At 45.4% G+C, this 18,974-nt stretch overlaps 1 protein-coding gene across 5 annotated transcripts in view; it reads left to right on the top strand.

The window, feature by feature from the left end:
• The window catches only part of LOC124563471 (inter-alpha-trypsin inhibitor heavy chain H4-like), a 213,317-nt gene that overhangs the window by 99,710 nt on the left and 94,633 nt on the right, over positions 1–18,974 (top strand). For all 5 annotated transcript variants that reach the window (XM_047130978.1, XM_047130977.1, XM_047130973.1 and 2 more), the window contains exon 10: positions 17,410–17,688. In XM_047130978.1, the coding sequence (XP_046986934.1) occupies positions 17,410–17,688 (279 nt within the window). The remainder of the gene's footprint in view (positions 1–17,409; positions 17,689–18,974) is intronic.

Raw genomic sequence — 18,974 nt, 5'->3', positions numbered from 1 at the left:
TAACAGCTGTGAAAATGAAGAACTCATCAGAATATATTAAAAGATCAAAATTAAGACATCGGACTGCTAACAGGAAGACAATCACAGCTCTTGGACTTCCTTTGTTTACCTGTAAGTAAGATATTCACGCTCTACCCCTCCTCCTAATTGAAGAAAGTTTGTTCGCTTTTAATTTCACTTGAAACTGCTAATGGCAACAGAAATGAGTGAGAGAGAGTGGAAGCTTATAACATGAAGGGAAAAGCAGAAAGATGTACAAAGGAAGATGAGGTGTATTACATTCAGAGATTTGGTGAAAACTGTAGAATCTCGCAATTTTGGCGAAAGTATGAATAAAATGGATTAGGCTTTTGTTGATTCAGAGCTTGTTCCAACACTGCCGAGTGAGGCACAAATACCTGCGATCACCCACCAGCAAGCCCACAAGCAGGAGCAGGTACTGTAGGCTACCTGGCAGCTGGTCGTATGGCATGCGTTCTTTGCATGCGTGAGCCATTTGGTTAACCCTGCCCTCCTAGGTGCTCAGCCTAGGTAGCACGATCCCATAGGCTATAGCGCAGCTGGCTGTCTCCTCATGCTAGTCTGTTCACCCACCTAAGCCCACTGCTGCCCACAGACGCCCGGCTACCCGTCATGGCCACAAGTACTGGAACAGCCTGGTTTAGAGAATGATGAACTGTAAAATCTCTATGATCAGCAATTTAATTCCACTACGTTTCGGGACTGCAGTCGGATATCGTCGAGTTTTTGACATGATATTTCGGCTGACAATCATTCAGCCAACTTCAGGCGAGTGTTTTGCACGGTACATTGGTAGTTAACGTGCAAAGACGCATGCGCGAAGACAACCAGTACATGACCGACTTCCGTCGAGTTACATGCTCTTTTCGAATATTGTTCCATCTATGGTTCGCAGAAGCATGCGTAATCGCGCTCTCTGTCGGAATGCGAACTCGTGGAGTTAAAACTCTGGTGTCAAAATGAATAAAATTAAATGTCGCTAGACGTGTCACTAGCCACAAAAATATTTTCTTTCTGGAGAAATTGGTGATATCACCGGGTCCCACGCCTCATCTAGCTGAAAGCCACCATTACGATTAATAAGATCTTGCGCAAAACGTATTTCCACCCCTGAATCCCTGAAGGATCTCGTCGGAGCCATGATTTCTGTGGAATCAATTGTCCTCTCCTCAAAAGTCTTCCATAAAAAAGTTTGGTACCAGAGGGGAGAGAGGCTACTCATGGCATCAACGTTAATTTGCTTAGTTATTCACTGTTGAATATGAAGTAGGTTGAGGAAACAGCATGATGAAATAGCGCTGTTATATCAGCTTTGAACTTACTTCGGAATGAGTGACAATGAATCCGTGAGAAGAACCAGAGCGTGTGAGAAGACGTGGAAGCTCACTAATAAGTCCTACTCGTTCGAAGTGACTTCAGGCTATTAATAAAGTCACAGGAGTTGCGAATATAATGTAAACACTTTCCCGCAAAAAGTCTCAATAATGACGCAAGATATCTAGCTAAGTCATACTTCGGCAGAGTAGGAAGTAATGGAAAACGTACTTCGACTTTTTTATAGAAGACGATATAAGCGTGGTGAAACCGAGCTGTGAGGTCTTAATCATCTCGCAGATTCTTGCGGAAGGGAAGAAGAATTCAGCACCACTGTCGTTTTCCTTTCTACTCTTCCTGTGGAGTCTTCATCAGCCTTCCTGTATATTGGTTCACTCAAAAAGCTATAAATCTTCTGATTATAGAGCTCAAGTGGTAACAGTACAGTGGCTTTTCCCTTATCCGCTGGAAGATCCACCGTGTGGTGATCTTTCTGTACTTGCGGAGGGCGGCCCTTTCCATCGAGAAAATGTTACTCTTTTGACATGGAGCTCTCGTAAGTACGCGGCACGTTTCACGTCTCATTTCCTTTGCAGCATCACTGAGAAGAGCTCGAAAAGCTTCTTCAACAGGAGCAATAAAATCAGTTAAGGGCAAGGCTGCCGCCGTAGGCACGAAATTCAAGCCTTTCCAATTCACTGACAAGAGTAACAGAAATTTAATTGTTTGGACATCTTCATCAATTTTGTTTAGTGGTGAGTAGACGATTGTGATGCATCGAAAGTGGTTATTTAGTTGATGGCATTTTATTCTTACATGTTGTACCAACATGGAATCCCCTACATCTACATATATACTCCGCTAGCCACTAAGCGGTGTGTGGCGGAGGGCACAATTCGCGCCAAAGTTATATTCCCCCCCCCCCCCCCCCCCACCACTGTTCTTTCGCGGATCGCGCGAGGGAAAACGACTGTCTGAATGCCTCAGTACGAGCTCTAATTTCCCTTATCTCTGAATGGTAATCATTGCGTGATTTGAAAGTTGGTCATAATAATAGACGCTCTACATCCTCCGCGAAGACCGGATTTCGGAATTTAGTGAGCAACCCCATCCGTTTAGCGCGTCGTCTATCTGCGTGTCCCACTTCAAACTTTCAATGAGATTTGTAACACTCTCGCGATGGCTAAATGTACCAGTCACGAATCTTGCCGCTCTTCTTTGGACCTTCTCAATCTTTGGAATCAGACCCAACTGGTAAGAGTCCCATACATACGAACAATACTCTAAGACTGGACGAACTAACGTATTGTAAGCAATTTCCTTTGTTGAAGAACTGCATCGCTTGAGCATTCTACCAATAAACCGCAATCTAGAGTTCGCCTTGTCCGTTATTTGTGTAATCTGATCATTCCATTTAAGATCATTTCAAAGAGTCACACCCAGATACTTGACGGATGTTACCGCTTCCAAAGACTGGGCATTTATTTTGTATTCGTACATTAATGGGGATATTCGCCTTGCTATACGCAGTAGGTTGGACTTCATAATATTGAGAGATAGCTGCCAGTCATTACACCACGCATTTGTTTTCCGCAAATCCTCACTGGTTTGTTCACAGCTTTCGCGTGATACTACTTTCCTGTAGACTACAACACCATTGGCAAACATTCTAATGCTGCTGTCAATACCATCAACCAGATCGTTTATGTAAATCGTAAAAAGCTGCGGACCTATTACGCTGCCCTGGGGCACACCTGAAGTTGCGCTTGTTTCTGTTGAAGTCACCCCATTCAGGACGACATACAGCAGCTCTCTGTTTGTTAGAAAATTTTCTATCCAACCGCATATGTCATCGGATAGACCGTAAGCGCGTTCTTTTTGGAGCAAGCGACAATGCGGAACCGAGTCGAACGCCTTTCGAATGTCGAGATATTTCTCGATCTGGAGGCCGGTATCTAGAGCCTGTTGTATATCATGCACAAAGAGGGCCAGCTGTGTCTCGTATGACCGCTGTTTCCTAAAACCGTGCTGCTTTCTGCACATGAGCTTTTCAGAGTCTAGAAAGGCCATTATGTCTGAACACAAAATACGTTCCATGTTATTCTACAACAAATCGACGTCAGTGAAATTGGCCGGTAATTATGTGCATCCGAATTTCTACCCTTTTTATAGATTGTTATGACCTGGGTCTCCTTCCAGTTGTAGCATAGTCAACATATAGTCTTAGGGGGATACCGCCTGAGCCAGATGCCTTCCTGGCGTCCAAGGAGCTTAACTGTTTTACAATCCCAGATACACTAAACACTATGTCAGCCATCCTTGCGTTTGTTCCATAATTAAAAGGGGGAATGGCACTGCAGTCCTCTACCGTAAACGAGTTTTTGAAAGCTAGGTTTAGAATTTCTGCCTTCTGTTTATCATCATCCGTTACATTAGCCGTACTGTCAGCAAGAGAAGGTTACCTCGAGCAATTAAACAGAGAACCGACTCGTGGAGATAACATCTTGGACCTACTGATAACAAACAGACCCGAACTTTTCGACTCTGTATGTGCAGAACAGGGAATCAGTGATCATAAGGCCGTTGCAGCATCCCTGAATATGGAAGTTAATAGAAATATAAAAAAAGGGAGGAAGGTTTATCTGTTTAGCACGAGTAATAGAAGGCAGATTTCAGACTACCTAACAGATCAAAACGAAAATTTCTGTTCCGACACTGACAATGTTGAGTGTTTATGGAAAAGTTCAAAGAAATCGTAAAATGCGTTTTAGACAGGTACGTACCGAGTAAAACTGTGAGGGACGGGAAAAACCCACCGTGGTACAACAACAAAGTTAGGAAACTACTGCGAAAGCAAAGAGAGCTTCACTCCAAGTTTAAACGCAGCCAAAACCTCTCAGACAAACAGAAGCTAAACGATGTCAAAGTTAGCGTAAGGAGGGCTATGCGTGAAGCGTTCAGTGGATTCGAAAGTAAAATTCTATGTACCGACTTGACAGAAAATCCTAGGAAGTTCTGGTCTTACGTTAAATCAGTAAGTGGCTCGAAACAGCATATCCAGACACTCCGGGATGATGATGGCATTAAAACAGAGGATGACACGCGTAAAGCTGAAATACTAAACACCTTTTTCCAAAGCTGTTTCAAGAGGAAGACCGCACTGCAGTTCCTTCTCTCAATCCTCGCACAAACGAAAAAATAGCTGACATCGAAATAAGTGTCCAAGGAATAGAAAAGCAACTGGAATCACTCAACAGAGGAAAGCCCACTGGACCTGACGGGATACCAATTCGATTCTACACAGAGTACGCGAAAGATCTTGCCCCCCTTCTAACAGCCGTTTACCGCAAGTCTCTAGAGGAACGGAAGGTTCCAAATGATTGGAGAAGAGCACAAGTAGTCCCAGTCTTCAAGAAGGGTCGTCGAGCAGATGCGCAAAACTATAGACCTATATCTCTGACGTCGATCTGTTGTAGAATTTTAGAACGTGTTTTTTGCTAGAGTATCATGTCGTTTTTGGAAACCCAGAATCTACTATGTAGGAATCAACATGGATTCCGGAAACAGCGATCGTGTGAGACCCAACTCGCTTTTTTTGTTCATGAGACCCAGAAAATAATAGATACAGGCTCCCAGGTAGATGCTATTTTTCTTGACTTCCGGAAGGCGTTCGATACAGTTCCGAACTGTCGCCTGATAAACAAAGTAAGAGCCTACGGAATATCAGACCAGCTGTGTGGCTGGATTGAAGAGTTTTTAGCAAACAGAACACAGCATGTTGTTATCAATGGAGAGACGTCTACAGACGTTAAAGTAACCTCTGGCGTGCCACAGGGGAGTGTTATGGGACCCTTGCTTTTCACAATATATATAAATGACCTAGCAGATAGTGTCGGAAGTTGCATGCGGCTTTTCGCGGATGATGCTGTAGTATACACAGAAGTTGCAGCATTAGAAAATTATAGCGAAATGCAGGAATATCTGCAGCGGATAGGCACTTGGTGCAGGGAGTGGCAACTGACCCTTAACATAGACAAATGTAATGTATTGCGAATACACAGAAAGAAGGATTCTTTATTGTATGATTATATGATAGCGGAACAAACACTTGTAGCAGTTACTTCTGTAAAATACACTCCTGGAAATGGAAAAAAGAACACATTGACACCGGTGTGTCAGACCCACCATACTTGCTCCGGACACTGCGAGAGGGCTGTACAAGCAATGATCACACGCACGGCACAGCGGACACACCAGGAACCGCGGTGTTGGCCGTCGAATGGCGCTAGCTGCGCAGCATTTGTGCACCGCCGCCGTCAGTGTCAGCCAGTTTGCCGTGGCATACGGAGCTCCATCGCAGTCTTTAACACTGGTAGCATGCCGCGACAGCGTGGACGTGAACCGTATGTGCAGTTGACGGACTTTGAGCGAGGGCGTATAGTGGGCATGCGGGAGGCCGGGTGGACGTACCGCCGAATTGCTCAACACGTGGGGCGTGAGGTCTCCACAGTACATCGATGTTGTCGCCAGTGGTCGGCGGAAGGTGCACATCCCCGTCGACCTGGGACCGGACCGCAGCGACGCACGGATGCATGCCAAGACCGTAGGATCCTACGCAGTGCCGTAGGGGACCGCACCGCCACTTCCCAGCAAATTAGGGACATTGTTGCTCCTGGGGTATCGGCGAGGACCATTCGCAACCGTCTCCATGAAGCTGGGCTACGGTCCCGCACACCGTTAGGCCGTCTTCCGCTCACGCCCCAACACCGTGCAGCCCGCCTCCAGTGGTGTCGGGACAGGCGTGAATGGAGGGACGAATGGAGACGTGTCGTCTTCAGCGATGAGAGTCGCTTCTGCCTTGGTGCCAATGATGGTCGTATGCGTGTTTGGCGCCGTGCAGGTGAGCGCCACAATCAGGACTGCATACGACCGAGGCACACAGGGCCAACACCCGGCATCATGGTGTGGGGAGCGATCTCCTACACTGGCCGTACACCACTGGTGATCGTCGAGGGGACACTGAATAGTGCACGGTACATCCAAACCGTCATCGAACCCATCGTTCTACCATTCCTAGACCGGCAAGGGAACTTGCTGTTCCAACAGGACAATGCACGTCTGCATGTATCCCGTGCCACCCAACGTGCTCTAGAAGGTGTAAGTCAACTACCCTGCCCAGCAAGATCTCCGGATCTGTCCCCCATTGAGCATGTTTGGGACTGGATGAAGCGTCGTCTCACGCGGTCTGCACGTCCAGCACGAACGCTGGTCCAACTGAGGCGCCAGGTGGAAATGGCATGGCAAGCCGTTCCACAGGACTACATCCAGCATCTCTACAATCGTCTCCATGGGAGAACAGCAGCCTGCATTGCTGCGAAAGGTGGATATACACTGTACTAGAGCCGACATTGTGCATGCTCTGTTGCCTATGTCTATGTGCCTGTGGTTCTGTCAGTGTGATCATGTGATGTATCTGACCCCAGGAATGTGTCAATAAAATTTGCCCTTCCTGGGACAATGAATTCACGGTGTTCTTATTTCAATTTCCAGGAGTGTATCTGGGAGTATGCGTGCGGAACGATTTGAAGTGGAATGATCATATAAAATTAATTGTTGGTAAGGCGGGTACCAGGTTGAGATTCATTGGGAGAGTGCTTAGAAAATGTAGTCCATCAACAAAGGAGGTGGCTTACAAAACACTCGTTCGACCTATACTTGAGTTTTGCTCATCAGTGTGGGATCCGTACCAGATCGGGTTGACGGAGGAGATAGAGAAGATCCAAAGAAGAGCGGCGCGTTTCGTCACAGGGTTATTTGGTAACCGTGAGAGTGTTACGGAGATGTTTAACAAACTCAAGTGGCAGACTCTGCAAGAGAGGCGCTCTGCATCGCGGTGTAGGTTGCTGTCCAGGTTTCGAGAGGGTGCGTTTCTGGATGAGGTATCGAATATATTGCTTCCCCCTACTTATACCTCCCGAGGAGATCACGAATGTAAAATTATAGAGATTAGAGCGCGCACGGAGGCTGTCAGACAGCCGTTCTTCCCGCGAACCATACGCGACTGGAACAGGAAAGGGAGGTAATGACAGTGGCACGTAAAGTGCCCTCCGCCACACACCGTTGGGTGGCTTGCGGAGTATAAATGTAGATGTAGATATATTGAATTATCTGTAGCTTTCATAGATCTTACGTGCGACCAAAATGTTTTGGGGTTACTTTTAGAATCTGCAGATAAAATATTGCTTTCATTTCGTTAAAAGAATCTCTCCTTGACCTTTTGACAGCTGCTTTCATTTCGCATAATTTCTGTTTGTCAGCGGGGCAGTGACTATGCTTAAAACAACTGTGCAAAATTCTCTGCTGTCTCAGCAACTTCCTAATGTGTTTGTTCTACCAAGGTGGAGCCTTTCCCTCCCCTATATTTTTGCTAGACACATACTTTTCTAGTAGTATGCGAAGGAAAATCCAGCCACATTGATCTAGGCAGAAGTTTTTTTTATTTATTATGCCTACAAAGGATATCTTGTGCCCAGATCTACAGGTAGTCAGTGGGTGTCGAACATACAATCCACTGTCGTCATCTGTTTTTGTGTAGTCACCTATGATACCAAGCGAGTGGGTGACCCAAGAACAAAGCAACCTTGCATGGTATGCATTCCTGGTCTGCAGCAGGGCAACATCAAGTGCTGGTGCTGCACAAGAGTATGGCTGTGATGAGAGCAGTGGATTTTGGTGGCGCGGCCCAGCAATCGGCGGTGACAGAAGTAACGGCATCTGGATAGCGTACTCTGATATTCACAGTACCTGGCAAAGGCAGATGGCAAACGAGTTGGTGGCTAAAAGTGTACTTGTCAGACTCTCAGCCCATTAGAGCTGATGCTAAACTGTAAGACACTTGGTCCCGTGATAGATGGTGATGTGCTGCTTCAGTACATGGTGACAGAGTGATGATTATTCTGTAGGTCACACAGCAGTAGCCTGCTCCATGGACGTCAACAGTTCAATGCCTCCTGTTCACCTGATTACCAATATTTGTACACACCAGTGTCTTTGTGCACCCCAGGCATCATGAAGCTCTGCTGTACCAAACATTGCAGAAGCGTCCTGGACTCTGGTAACACGGCTGGTTATCGACGAAGTAGTGCAAGCAGCACGATTATGGCAACGATCGCTTGCTCTGGCCAGCATTGCTACATTCTTCCCCTCTTTGAAAAATTCCACCTTCTGAATTCCTTGCTGTAGTAGCACTGACTGCTTTAGACACAGTTCATACTGGACACATATATTACCTTTATTTCGCTAGTTACACTGAACACAACTTTGTTGTGTAGCCTGTACAGACAGGCAGGTGTCTCAGTCTTGCTGGTACTGCTGAATTCTTACCACGCAATTTCTCCAGACGGATGACATGGTTGGCGTAGACCTGCAGATGGAGTGAAGTTTGAATTGTTCAATTTTTGTTGGTAGCAATATGTAGAGCCTATCAATATCAAAACTAAGAGAATGGCTGTAATAAAAGTTCTTAATGTAAGGAGACGATGCTGATACTCTCCGCGTCGTTGCCTTACATGTACCAGTAGCTGTTCCATTGGAACTGGATTATTCTGAGCTGCTATCATTTGGTCCAGGGGACGAGAATTGTCGGAATTTAGGCATTTTAGTTTTTCGGTGGGCAGGGTCTCAAAAGAAAGGTAGAGCAGATAAAGCAGTGAATAGATTGTGTTCAGTATCAACTCATATTTATCAATGCTGATTTCACAATCTCAGTGCTTATGGAGGGGCAGGTATAGCTGTAGGTGGAATTTACTCGCTTTGCTGGATTTTACCTTACTCTTCACCTGCCTCCATCTCCTTCTTCCTCTTTGAGGAAGCTGCTAACAACTACGGCAGAGCTTCTGCGGCACATTTGAATGGTCGAACTTGCTCTATGTGCACTATGATAATAGGCATAAGAAGCTGTAATTTCACAGTGACTGTAGACGTCATCTTGACCATCTGATAGGGTCCCTGATGCCATGTAACGAATTGATTCGTTTTGCCCATAGGAATGTTAGGGTAGGATAGCATCATGCAATTACCAGTCTATAATTTAGGCAGTTTAACATTTATTTGTCTTCTTGCTGCTCCAGGGCTTTGGTATTTGCTTTCTGTACCTGACGCCACCATGTCTCTTACTCTTTTTGCAAAACTACGTAAGGTTGACACATCGTACCCAGGGGATCATTTGTATAGTTTGAAAGGGATCCTCCACCCATAGACGGACTCATAAGATGACAGCTCAGTAATCTAATACACTTTCGAGTTATATGTTTCTATAAAATAAGACAGCAAAGTATGCCAACTACTATGGTGACTGTTCACATATTACTCAACATTTCATTTATGGTCTTGTTTATGTACCTACCTTGTTCTTCCATAACCTTGCAGATCAAATGTTCATGTCTTCCAGATTTGTAGGAACTGAGATAACTGCTTCTTAAGTTAGATATAAAATTAGTTCCCTGATTGGCTATCATGGCTTCCAGTGTCCAAAATTAAAGCTCCAGTAGTTAGCCATTGCTTGCACTACTGTTTCTGCTTGTCGATTTGGCACAGCAATCATAGACACAGAGCATGTGAAGTGGTCATTAATAATTAAAATGTCCTAATTCCCTGCTATTGACACATCTTAGCTCAATAATTTTCACATCAATCATTAGGAACGGTTGGCTGGCTTCTGGTAACCTCTGTTTTCCATGTCTCACTTGTGTGTCCATCACAAATGCTTCTCTGTAATACATCATTCTGTAATTTCTTTGCCCCTTTGTGCTGCCAAGATGGAATCATGGGCCGTCTCAACATCTCATCATGTAAACTTTATAGTATGATTATATGTTATCCACAGTTCGTTTATTTATACAGCACCCCTTCATCAGCGCTAGTCTGTTGGTATTACAAACAGATGACAATCTGGGTCACTGCCCTGTGCATTCTGCTATTCGTTTACAGGAATGCCAAAACACTCTATTACGTGCACTTTCTGACAGAGGCTGTCGACATTATTGTTTCTCCCAGGTTATGGATACTTCAGTGTCAGAATCACAGAGCTGTAATTCCCGTTGTATCAAGTAGATCCTTCAGGTCCGTAAGCCATTTTAAGGCTGCATGATCTGCTACTATTTTGGACCATCTGCTGTACAAAAAAAACGACAGAAATATGTGATACCACAAATCAGGATGATCGTCTCTTTTTTTTTTTGGTCGAATAATTCTTCTCCACCTTATTTACTTGCTTGGAAGCACAGGCTATTGGACTCTCTACTCCATCTACATCTTGACTTAATACGCAGCCTAAGGCATGGTTGCAAGCATCACAAGACAATATGAACCAGGGATTAATAGGTCCTTTAACTACACAAAGGCTTCTTCACAGTCTAGTCCCCAGTGAAATTTCTCCCCTTCTTTAGGTGTGAGAGATCTCAGTATATCTGCAAGTTTTGGCACAAACATTCTATAATGCATAACCAAAGCTAGAAATGAGTGCAGCTCTTTTTCTATATTACAATCAGGAAATTCTCACATGGGTGATACAGGAAAGGGGTCTATTTACACACCATACTAGCCGATAACATGGCGTAAACAGCGAATTTAATTCATGACGAAATGGTATTTCACCGAACCCAGTGTTAGCTGTGTTGCTTATAATCGACTAAACATATCCAATAACCTTACATCACGGTTTTGGATATCCTTGAAAACACTGAATTTACCATACATTGTCTCGGTTTTAAGCCTTGCAGCACCCTTCTGAAACATCACTAGTGCATTCTTCAGTACAAATGGCTTTCAGTGCTACCAGGTGCAAACATAAATGTGGTCTTGAGTCGATCTTCCAAGTGATGGTACCCACTTCGCAAATCCATAGTTGTAACATATCGGCCTTGTCTCGGTTATCTAACGTATCAGTACTATATGGCTCTGGCTACGCACCAATCACTGAGCTGAATCAAATACCAGCACTTAAACAAAACCGATATACCTCAATCCCATTTATTTTTTGCTAGGGTACCGTTGCTGTTGCTGCCCCCCTCCAAGTGCTGATCCTTTCTTGTTTAATGCTATAATGAAACTGTTGGTTTACATACTTTTCCATCACCGATTGGAAGTGATGTGGAACTTGGTATGGTTTCTTGTACATCAGCAGCCCATTCCAGTTGGAATCCTTTACTTCATTATACGTGGTACTGAAAATGGTCTGGGAGCGTTAAACAACTCTGCTTTTTCTTCTAACAGTTTTTCCATTTCCCCCTTATCCCTTCCCTATAAATACGATACTTTCTCCCACATTGTAGCTAAATTGGCAGACTTGTCTGGCTTAGAGAATTTTATATTTAACTCCCTACGAAAATATTTATCTTCCAGCCAATCTTTGTCTTCCAGATTGGCTCTCAGTGCACTTCATAACAGCTCTACTTCTAATAACCGGAATTATGCTTCGTGACAATCACTATCCAGCTTTCATCAACCTCTTGCGCACGCGATATTCTACAGCACACTAACCATTGCACTTTGTCCAGTTCCTCATTCTCTCCTGAACTTGAACCACACACAAAATACTGAATGGCAAATCTGAGAAGACTTCCCCTGGTCTAGGAATGTGCCTCACAGTAGTTCACTTTTCTTGGCTGTAATGCCTCAGTGGTACAATGCATCATCTGGCTCTATTGTTTGGCATGTCAGATCGACTTCAGCATGATGTCTACTCAGAAAACCCAGCCCCTTTAAGACATGACAATTGCTGCCAACTCGAGGAAGCATTTCCACACAAGCCTGGAAATCTTTCCCTCTCACTCAGAAGTTCACTAATGTCAAACTGAGCAAGTGGACACTATCTCTATGACACTCAGTCTACAAGAAGGTGGGTATATATTTCATACTCCAAGTACGTTTTGACTCGCCATAAATACCTGTGACCACGTATTTTGCATAGTCTGTCACACAATAATCTCCCACTGATTACACACAAGGATTTTCGGAGCTCATATTTACAGTAACACCACACAGTGGCCACAAGTATCCTGCTTCTGTTTAACGCTGGAATTCGAATTCCACCTTGCATCAATCTATCTTGTGCATGTAAAAACCTCGTTTAACATTCCGGATCCTAATGTCCAACCTGCAGATGCGCCAAATGTAACTTAGCTGACCACACCGATAACATGTAACTTCTGTATTAAATACGATTTCTCTCTCCCTAGGTCTGGCCACTGCATTTATTTCTGTCAAATAGTGCATACATTGCCCTTTTCTCTGCTTCCTGTAGAAGCTGAAAGGATGATTATTTACTGTCCTAATTCTGTCCACAAAATTTTCTGTTTATTCATTATTCAGCTGTTCCTGGAACTACCTAGAAGCGTTTTTACTCAAACAGTGGTCCAATAACACTTCCCACAGTTCGTGGAGGGGATGAGTACCCCACAACTGTTGGCACAAAACACATGCCGTTTCGTCCCCTGTTAACCACAATCGAGCCATACTCAACAACTGCTCATCGTTCTAGCCTCCTAATTCTGAATCCATGTGTAGGTTGCTCATGAACGCCAAAACGTTTTCTCCCATCTTAATCAGAACCCAATATGGCAGTGCTAGCGTCTAGGACGGGCAGGGACACACTAGGAGGTGGCTGTTCCCTTTTCTCTTCCAGTAAGCTATCTAGTTTCTTAAGTAATTCTAAATTATCTGCTCCTACTTTAGCGACTTGATCAAGTAAAGGCTGGGTTGCCCCCTGGGCACATACCTTCTCGCTCAAAATCTGTTACTCCAGAAGCTAAAACAAATGTGTGTGAAATACAACCACATTAAGAGAAAAAAATGACCTTACGAACCCATATAACGCTTCTAATCAACACTTACTTGCACCCTTCTGCTAAATGCTGTCTCTGAACTGTTGCTGGATTTGCCTATCTTGCTCCGCAGCCACAATGTCGTTAGCCCCCAGTAGCTCTTCTGATTCCAAACCTAACGACACAGGGATCTTTAGTGGATAAGTAAGGGCAAATCAGCCACAAGCAGGTTGGAGGCAGTTGATTTATGATTTAGTAACTTCAGCCAACAATGGATATCCTATGCTCACGCTCTCAAGCGGATGGGGGGCGACGAACTCACGGCACATTGAGGCTATGTTTTGCTATATAATCACTCAGTGGAGACTGGGAATGGGGCAACCCTTCATGGTAGGCACTTCTGGACAGTGACAGAGCTGTATCACGTGTGGTGCTTGTAAGTGTGTGGGTGTTATGTTGATGAGTTGCGCAACGGATAGATCTGAGAAGTACCCTTTGGCTCCTGCAAGAAGCAATTTCCACCCCACACTACTACAGAAGTCAGACAGATGCTCCTAACGTACCAAAAATACCTGAAAACCTTTCAGCAATAAATATCTTCCGGAGTCGTCCGCTGTAAGGAAAAGACACAAAAATATTCTGTTTTCTTACGTAACTAGTGGGATTCTTGGGTACTGGAGGATTGCTAGTTAGTGTGAGCAAAACATTAAATGAACGGCAAATATTATTTGTAGCAAAATCTGAGAAAATGAAGTGAAACTTTTATTTATAAAATAATACACAAATTTCTGGGTTCTTTTCGGAATATGAGGTTACCTCTTATGGATAGGAATTCTGTTAATGAAATTTATATACCTTTAAAAATGTTATTTACTCAGCAGAATGGCTGAGAGCCACACCTACGCAACTTGAATAATTATCCGATTGAATTTTTCTAAGTACAATCGAGGCTGTCGCGTGAGAAATGTAATCGAGTGACGTGAATGAAGTACGTTATTTCTAATGGAGGAAAGATGGGGCTCGTCTGCGCTGTAGCTAACAATACCGTGAGCTGCAACAACTGCTGCCTGCGTCGTTCGCCGCTCAAAATTAACAAAATTATCTCTTTCTATCTCGATTGACCTTAGCCAAACGAACTCTCACTACACCTTGATGAAGTCAAGGACTCCTATCGGCCCCTGGTCTAACTATTGGCGTGGTACACCGATCAGATAACCAGTCCACTGCGATGCCACTCAATGTTCGCTCACAGGCGCTAACTAATACTCTGTCTGTGTTCACACCGCACATTAAGTGTCGCGGCCAACACAGTGAACAAACGCTTAATCACGAGTGACTCAAAATAGAGTATCACTCCAATTCATTAGCGACAGAGGTGCTCTCTCAGTGCAGTACTGAGTAGATACTTTGTTCCTTGCTCTCTGCGTACACGCACAAGCCTGCTCACTTCCTCTATATGTTCCCGCTTCAAGAGCGTCACTGGAACGATCCCTCTCCACGCAAAAATCGAAAATGTATATCATCAACTGTCTTTCTCTCACTCCTCCAGCTCATTGCGTCAGAAATAGTCCGCCAATCAGCGTTACTCCTACAAACAGGAGAATGGCGCTCCGTTTAAGCCGACCAATCCGGAAATATATAGCATCTGCATTAGGCGTTTACTGTCCACCTGTGAGAACTCTGAAACTGTGCACTAGGTCCATCAAAAAATGCATATGCTGGTTCTCTCCCAAACAATCCAGCGGGGTTTGCTTTTAAGATGAACACGAAACCCATTATCCCTTTTCTCTGGCAAAAAACTGTTTTGGTCCATGGGTGGTCAGCCTGCCGGCGCAGCTGTGTGCTAAATCACCCTCCTACGGACTTTCCAGCGGGCTGGTTGCCTCCGCTGAACAAAAACTCCTGTGGCTGTCGTGTTCTGAATGTTTGTGTATGCCAGCCTCGACTTTTTAATCTTGAGGCGCACTTGCTATTTATTTATTAGATTTACATATCGATTAAATGGAAATACGTAAAATTGACTCTACCCTATCGAGTTTGGGCTCGAATGAAACGTCTTGTCATGCAGGATACGATGGTGAGGTCGGAATATGTAAGAAATTAAGGTCAAGAGACCACACCATCCTACATGCTGCTGACTAGCATAACTATACCAAGTGCAGGTGTAGTTGGTGGCTTGGACCAGCAGTGGCAGATGATGGAAGAGATTTCATCTGGGGAGCAAATCTGGTTCCCAGTGTTTGGCTGACAGCACCTGGCACTAGTCAACACAAAGAGAGCTGGTGGCTATAAGGGTACTAGTTTGACTCTCAGCCCATCGGAGTTGATGTTGGAACAAACAGCAGGCAGCTGTGCGGGGTTACAGATGAAGATGGCTCCTCCAGCAGACAAAAATTCCTGCGCCACCCAGCAGTAGCCTCCCCGACAGCGGTTACAGATTCACTGCATCTCGTCAGCTGCATGGCAAGTATTTATACATGCCAGGACTGAGTGAGTTGACCAGCAGATCAACAGACACTCCAGGCGTCACACAGCTCCCTGGTCACAACACGCCAGAAGTCCTGGCTTTCGGTAACACATCTAGTTGCCCACAGAGTGGTGTTGTAAATGTACGGAGGCAGATGTGATGACGAAATGCAGTGCCCCCTGATTACCGGAAACTGCATACACTGTGGTGACAAAAAACAAAGGCGAGGGATACCTCCTAATATCCTGTTGCATCTTCCTTTGCATAGTATAGCGCAGCTAATCGTCATGACATGGACTCAACAAGTCATTGGAAGTCCCCTGCAGGAATATTAAGCCATGCTCATCTACAGCCATCCATTACTGTGAAGGTGTTGCCAGTGCAGGATTTTGTGCACGAACTGACCTCTTGATTATGTACCATAAATGTTCGATGGCTGGCCAGATGATTCGTACGAATTCTCAAGAATGTCCTTCCAACCAATCGCAACAGTTGTGGCCCAGAGATGGGGCGCTTCGTCATCCATAAAAATTCCATTGTAGTTTGCGAACATGAAGTCCATGAATGGCTGCAAATGGTCTCTAAGCAGTCTAGCCTATGATCGGTTCAGTTGGATAAGAGAACCTTTCGATCTAATCCGACACCACTATGGAGCCACTACCCGATTTCACAGTGCCTTGTTGACAACTTTCATCCATGGCGCCGGCAACGGTGGCCGAGCGGTTCTAGGCGCTACAGTCTGGAACGCGTGACCGCTACGGTCGCAGGTTCGAATCCTGCCTCGGGCATGGATGTGTGTGATGTCCTTAGGTTAGTTATGTTTAAGTAGTTCTAAGTTCTAGGGGACTGATGACCTAAGAAGTTAAGTCCCATAGTGCTCAGAGCTATTTGAACCATTTTTTCATCCAAGGCTTCATGGGTTCTCCGCCACACTCGAACCCTATGATCAGCTCTTACCAACTGAAACCGGGACATATCCGACTAGTCCACGGTTTTCCAGTCGTCTGTGGTCCAACCGATATTGTCACGAGCCCAGGAGAAGCGCTGCAGGCAATGTTAGCAGGGACACTTGCGTCAGTTGTCTGTTTACACAGCCCATCAACGTGAAATTTCGATTTCCAAACAGGTACGTTCATCGTACGTCTGACATCAATTCTGCGGTTTCCTCACGTAGTGTTGCTTGTTTGTTGACACTAACAGCTCTACACAAAAACCGCTGCTCTCGGTCGTTAAGTGAAGGCTGTCGGCCATTGCGTTGTCCGTGGTGAGAGGTAATGCCTGTAATTTGGTATTCTTGGCACACTCTTGACACAGAATATTGAATTTCGCAACGATTTCCGAAATGAAATGTACCATGGGTCTAGCTAGCTCTAACTACCATTCTAAATACAAAGTCTGCTAATTCCCGTAGTGCGGCGATAATTACGTCCGACACCTTTCCACATGAATCACCTGAGTACAAATGATGTGCGGTTGGTCCCGGCGGAGGTTCGAGTCCTCCATCGAGCATGGGTGTGTGTGTTTGTCCTTAGGATGATTTAGGTTCAGTAGTGTGTAAGCTTAGGGACTGATGACCTTAGCAGTTAAGTCCCATAAGATTTCACACACATTTGAGCATTTTTTTTTTTAGGTACAAATGACAGCTCTACCAAAGCCCTGCTCCTTTATACCTTGCGTACGCGATGCTACTTCCATCTGTTCGTGTGCATGTTAATGTCGCATGACTTAGGCGACGTCAGTGTAGATATGAATATTGGGTTGTTTAAAATATCTGTTTTTGAACAGGTGGACGAGAACTCACTGACGACGGTGAAGTTCCCGACGCTGTTTGGCGGCGGGGAGCTGGTGGTGGCGGGCCGGCTGTCCTCCGGGACCAGAGAGCCGTGGTGTGCCGTGAGGAGCAGGGACGGCAACGCGACAGACGCCGTACCGGCCCCCGCCGTGGTCAACGTGACGTCAGCAGAGCGGCTGTGGGCCTACCTGACGGTGCGGCAGCTGCTGGACCAGGACGCCGCAACGCCCAACGAGACTCTCCGCACCAGGGCCAAGGACATCGCTCTCAGGGTAACACACCGATCAGTAACGTACACCGAAAAACATTTTTAGCTTGCACACTGACTGTTACTAGGCGGAAAGAGCAGCTGAATACCTGTCCATGATGACAGTGCCGTACTTATGTACCCCTTATTTGGATAAAGTCTTCGTATTAGAAATTAATTTTAGCAATCCGTCCAGGTACTGAGCTGGCTCAGCTTCTAAATACACTACTGCCCATTAAAATTGCTACACCACGAAGATGACGTGCTACAACGCGAAATTTAACCGACAGGAAGAAGATGCCGTGATATGCAAATCATTAGCTCTTCAGAGCATTCACACAAGGTTCACGCCGGTGACGACACCTGCAACGTGCTGACATGAGGAACGTTTCCAACCGATTTCTCATACACAAACAGCAGTTGACCGGCGTTGCCTGGTGAAACATTGTTGTGATGCCTCGTGTAAGGAGGATAAATGCGTACCATCACGTTTCCGACTCTGATAAAGGTCGGATTGTAGCTTATCGCGATTGCGGTTTATCGTATCGTGACATTGCTGCACGTGTTGGTCGAGATCCAACAACTGTTAGCAGAATATGGAATTGGTGGGTTCAGGACGGGTAATACGGAACGCCGTGCTGGATCACTAGCAGTCGATATGACAGGCATCTTATCCGCATGACTGTAACGCATCGTGGAGCCACGTCTCGATCCTTGAGTCAACAGATGGGGACGTTTGCAAGACAACAACCATCTGCACCAGCAGTTCGACGGCGTTTGCAGCAGCATGGACTATCAGCTCGGAGACCGTGGATGCGGTTACCCTTGACGCTGCATTACAGACAGGAGCGCCTGCGATGGTGTACTCAGCGACGAACCTGGATGTACGAATGGCAAAACGTCATATTTCGGATGAATCCAGGTTCTGTTTACAGAATCATGATGGTTGCATCCGTGTTTGGCGACATCGCGGTGAACGCACATTGGAAGCGTGTTTCGTCATCGCCATACTGGCGTATTACCCGGCGTGATGGTATGGAGTGCAACTGGTTACACGTCTCGGTCACCTCTTGTTCCCATTGACGGCACTTTGAACAGTGGACGTTACATTTCAGATGTGTTACGGCCCGTGGCTCTACCCTTCATTCTATCCCTGCGAAACCCTATATTTCAGCAGGATAATGCACGACTGCATGTTGCAGGTCCTGTACGGGCCTTTCTGGATACAGAAAATGTTCCACTGCTGCCCAAGCCAGCACATTCTCCAGATCTCTCACCAATTGAAAACGTCTGGTCATTGGTGGCCGAGCA

Source organism: Schistocerca americana, chromosome 1 (assembly GCF_021461395.2).
Source record: "Schistocerca americana isolate TAMUIC-IGC-003095 chromosome 1, iqSchAmer2.1, whole genome shotgun sequence".
Taxonomy (NCBI): Eukaryota; Metazoa; Arthropoda; class Insecta; order Orthoptera; family Acrididae; genus Schistocerca; species Schistocerca americana.
The sequence above is the reverse complement of the archived record's forward strand: the minus strand, read 5'-3'. Positions and strand labels throughout refer to the sequence as shown.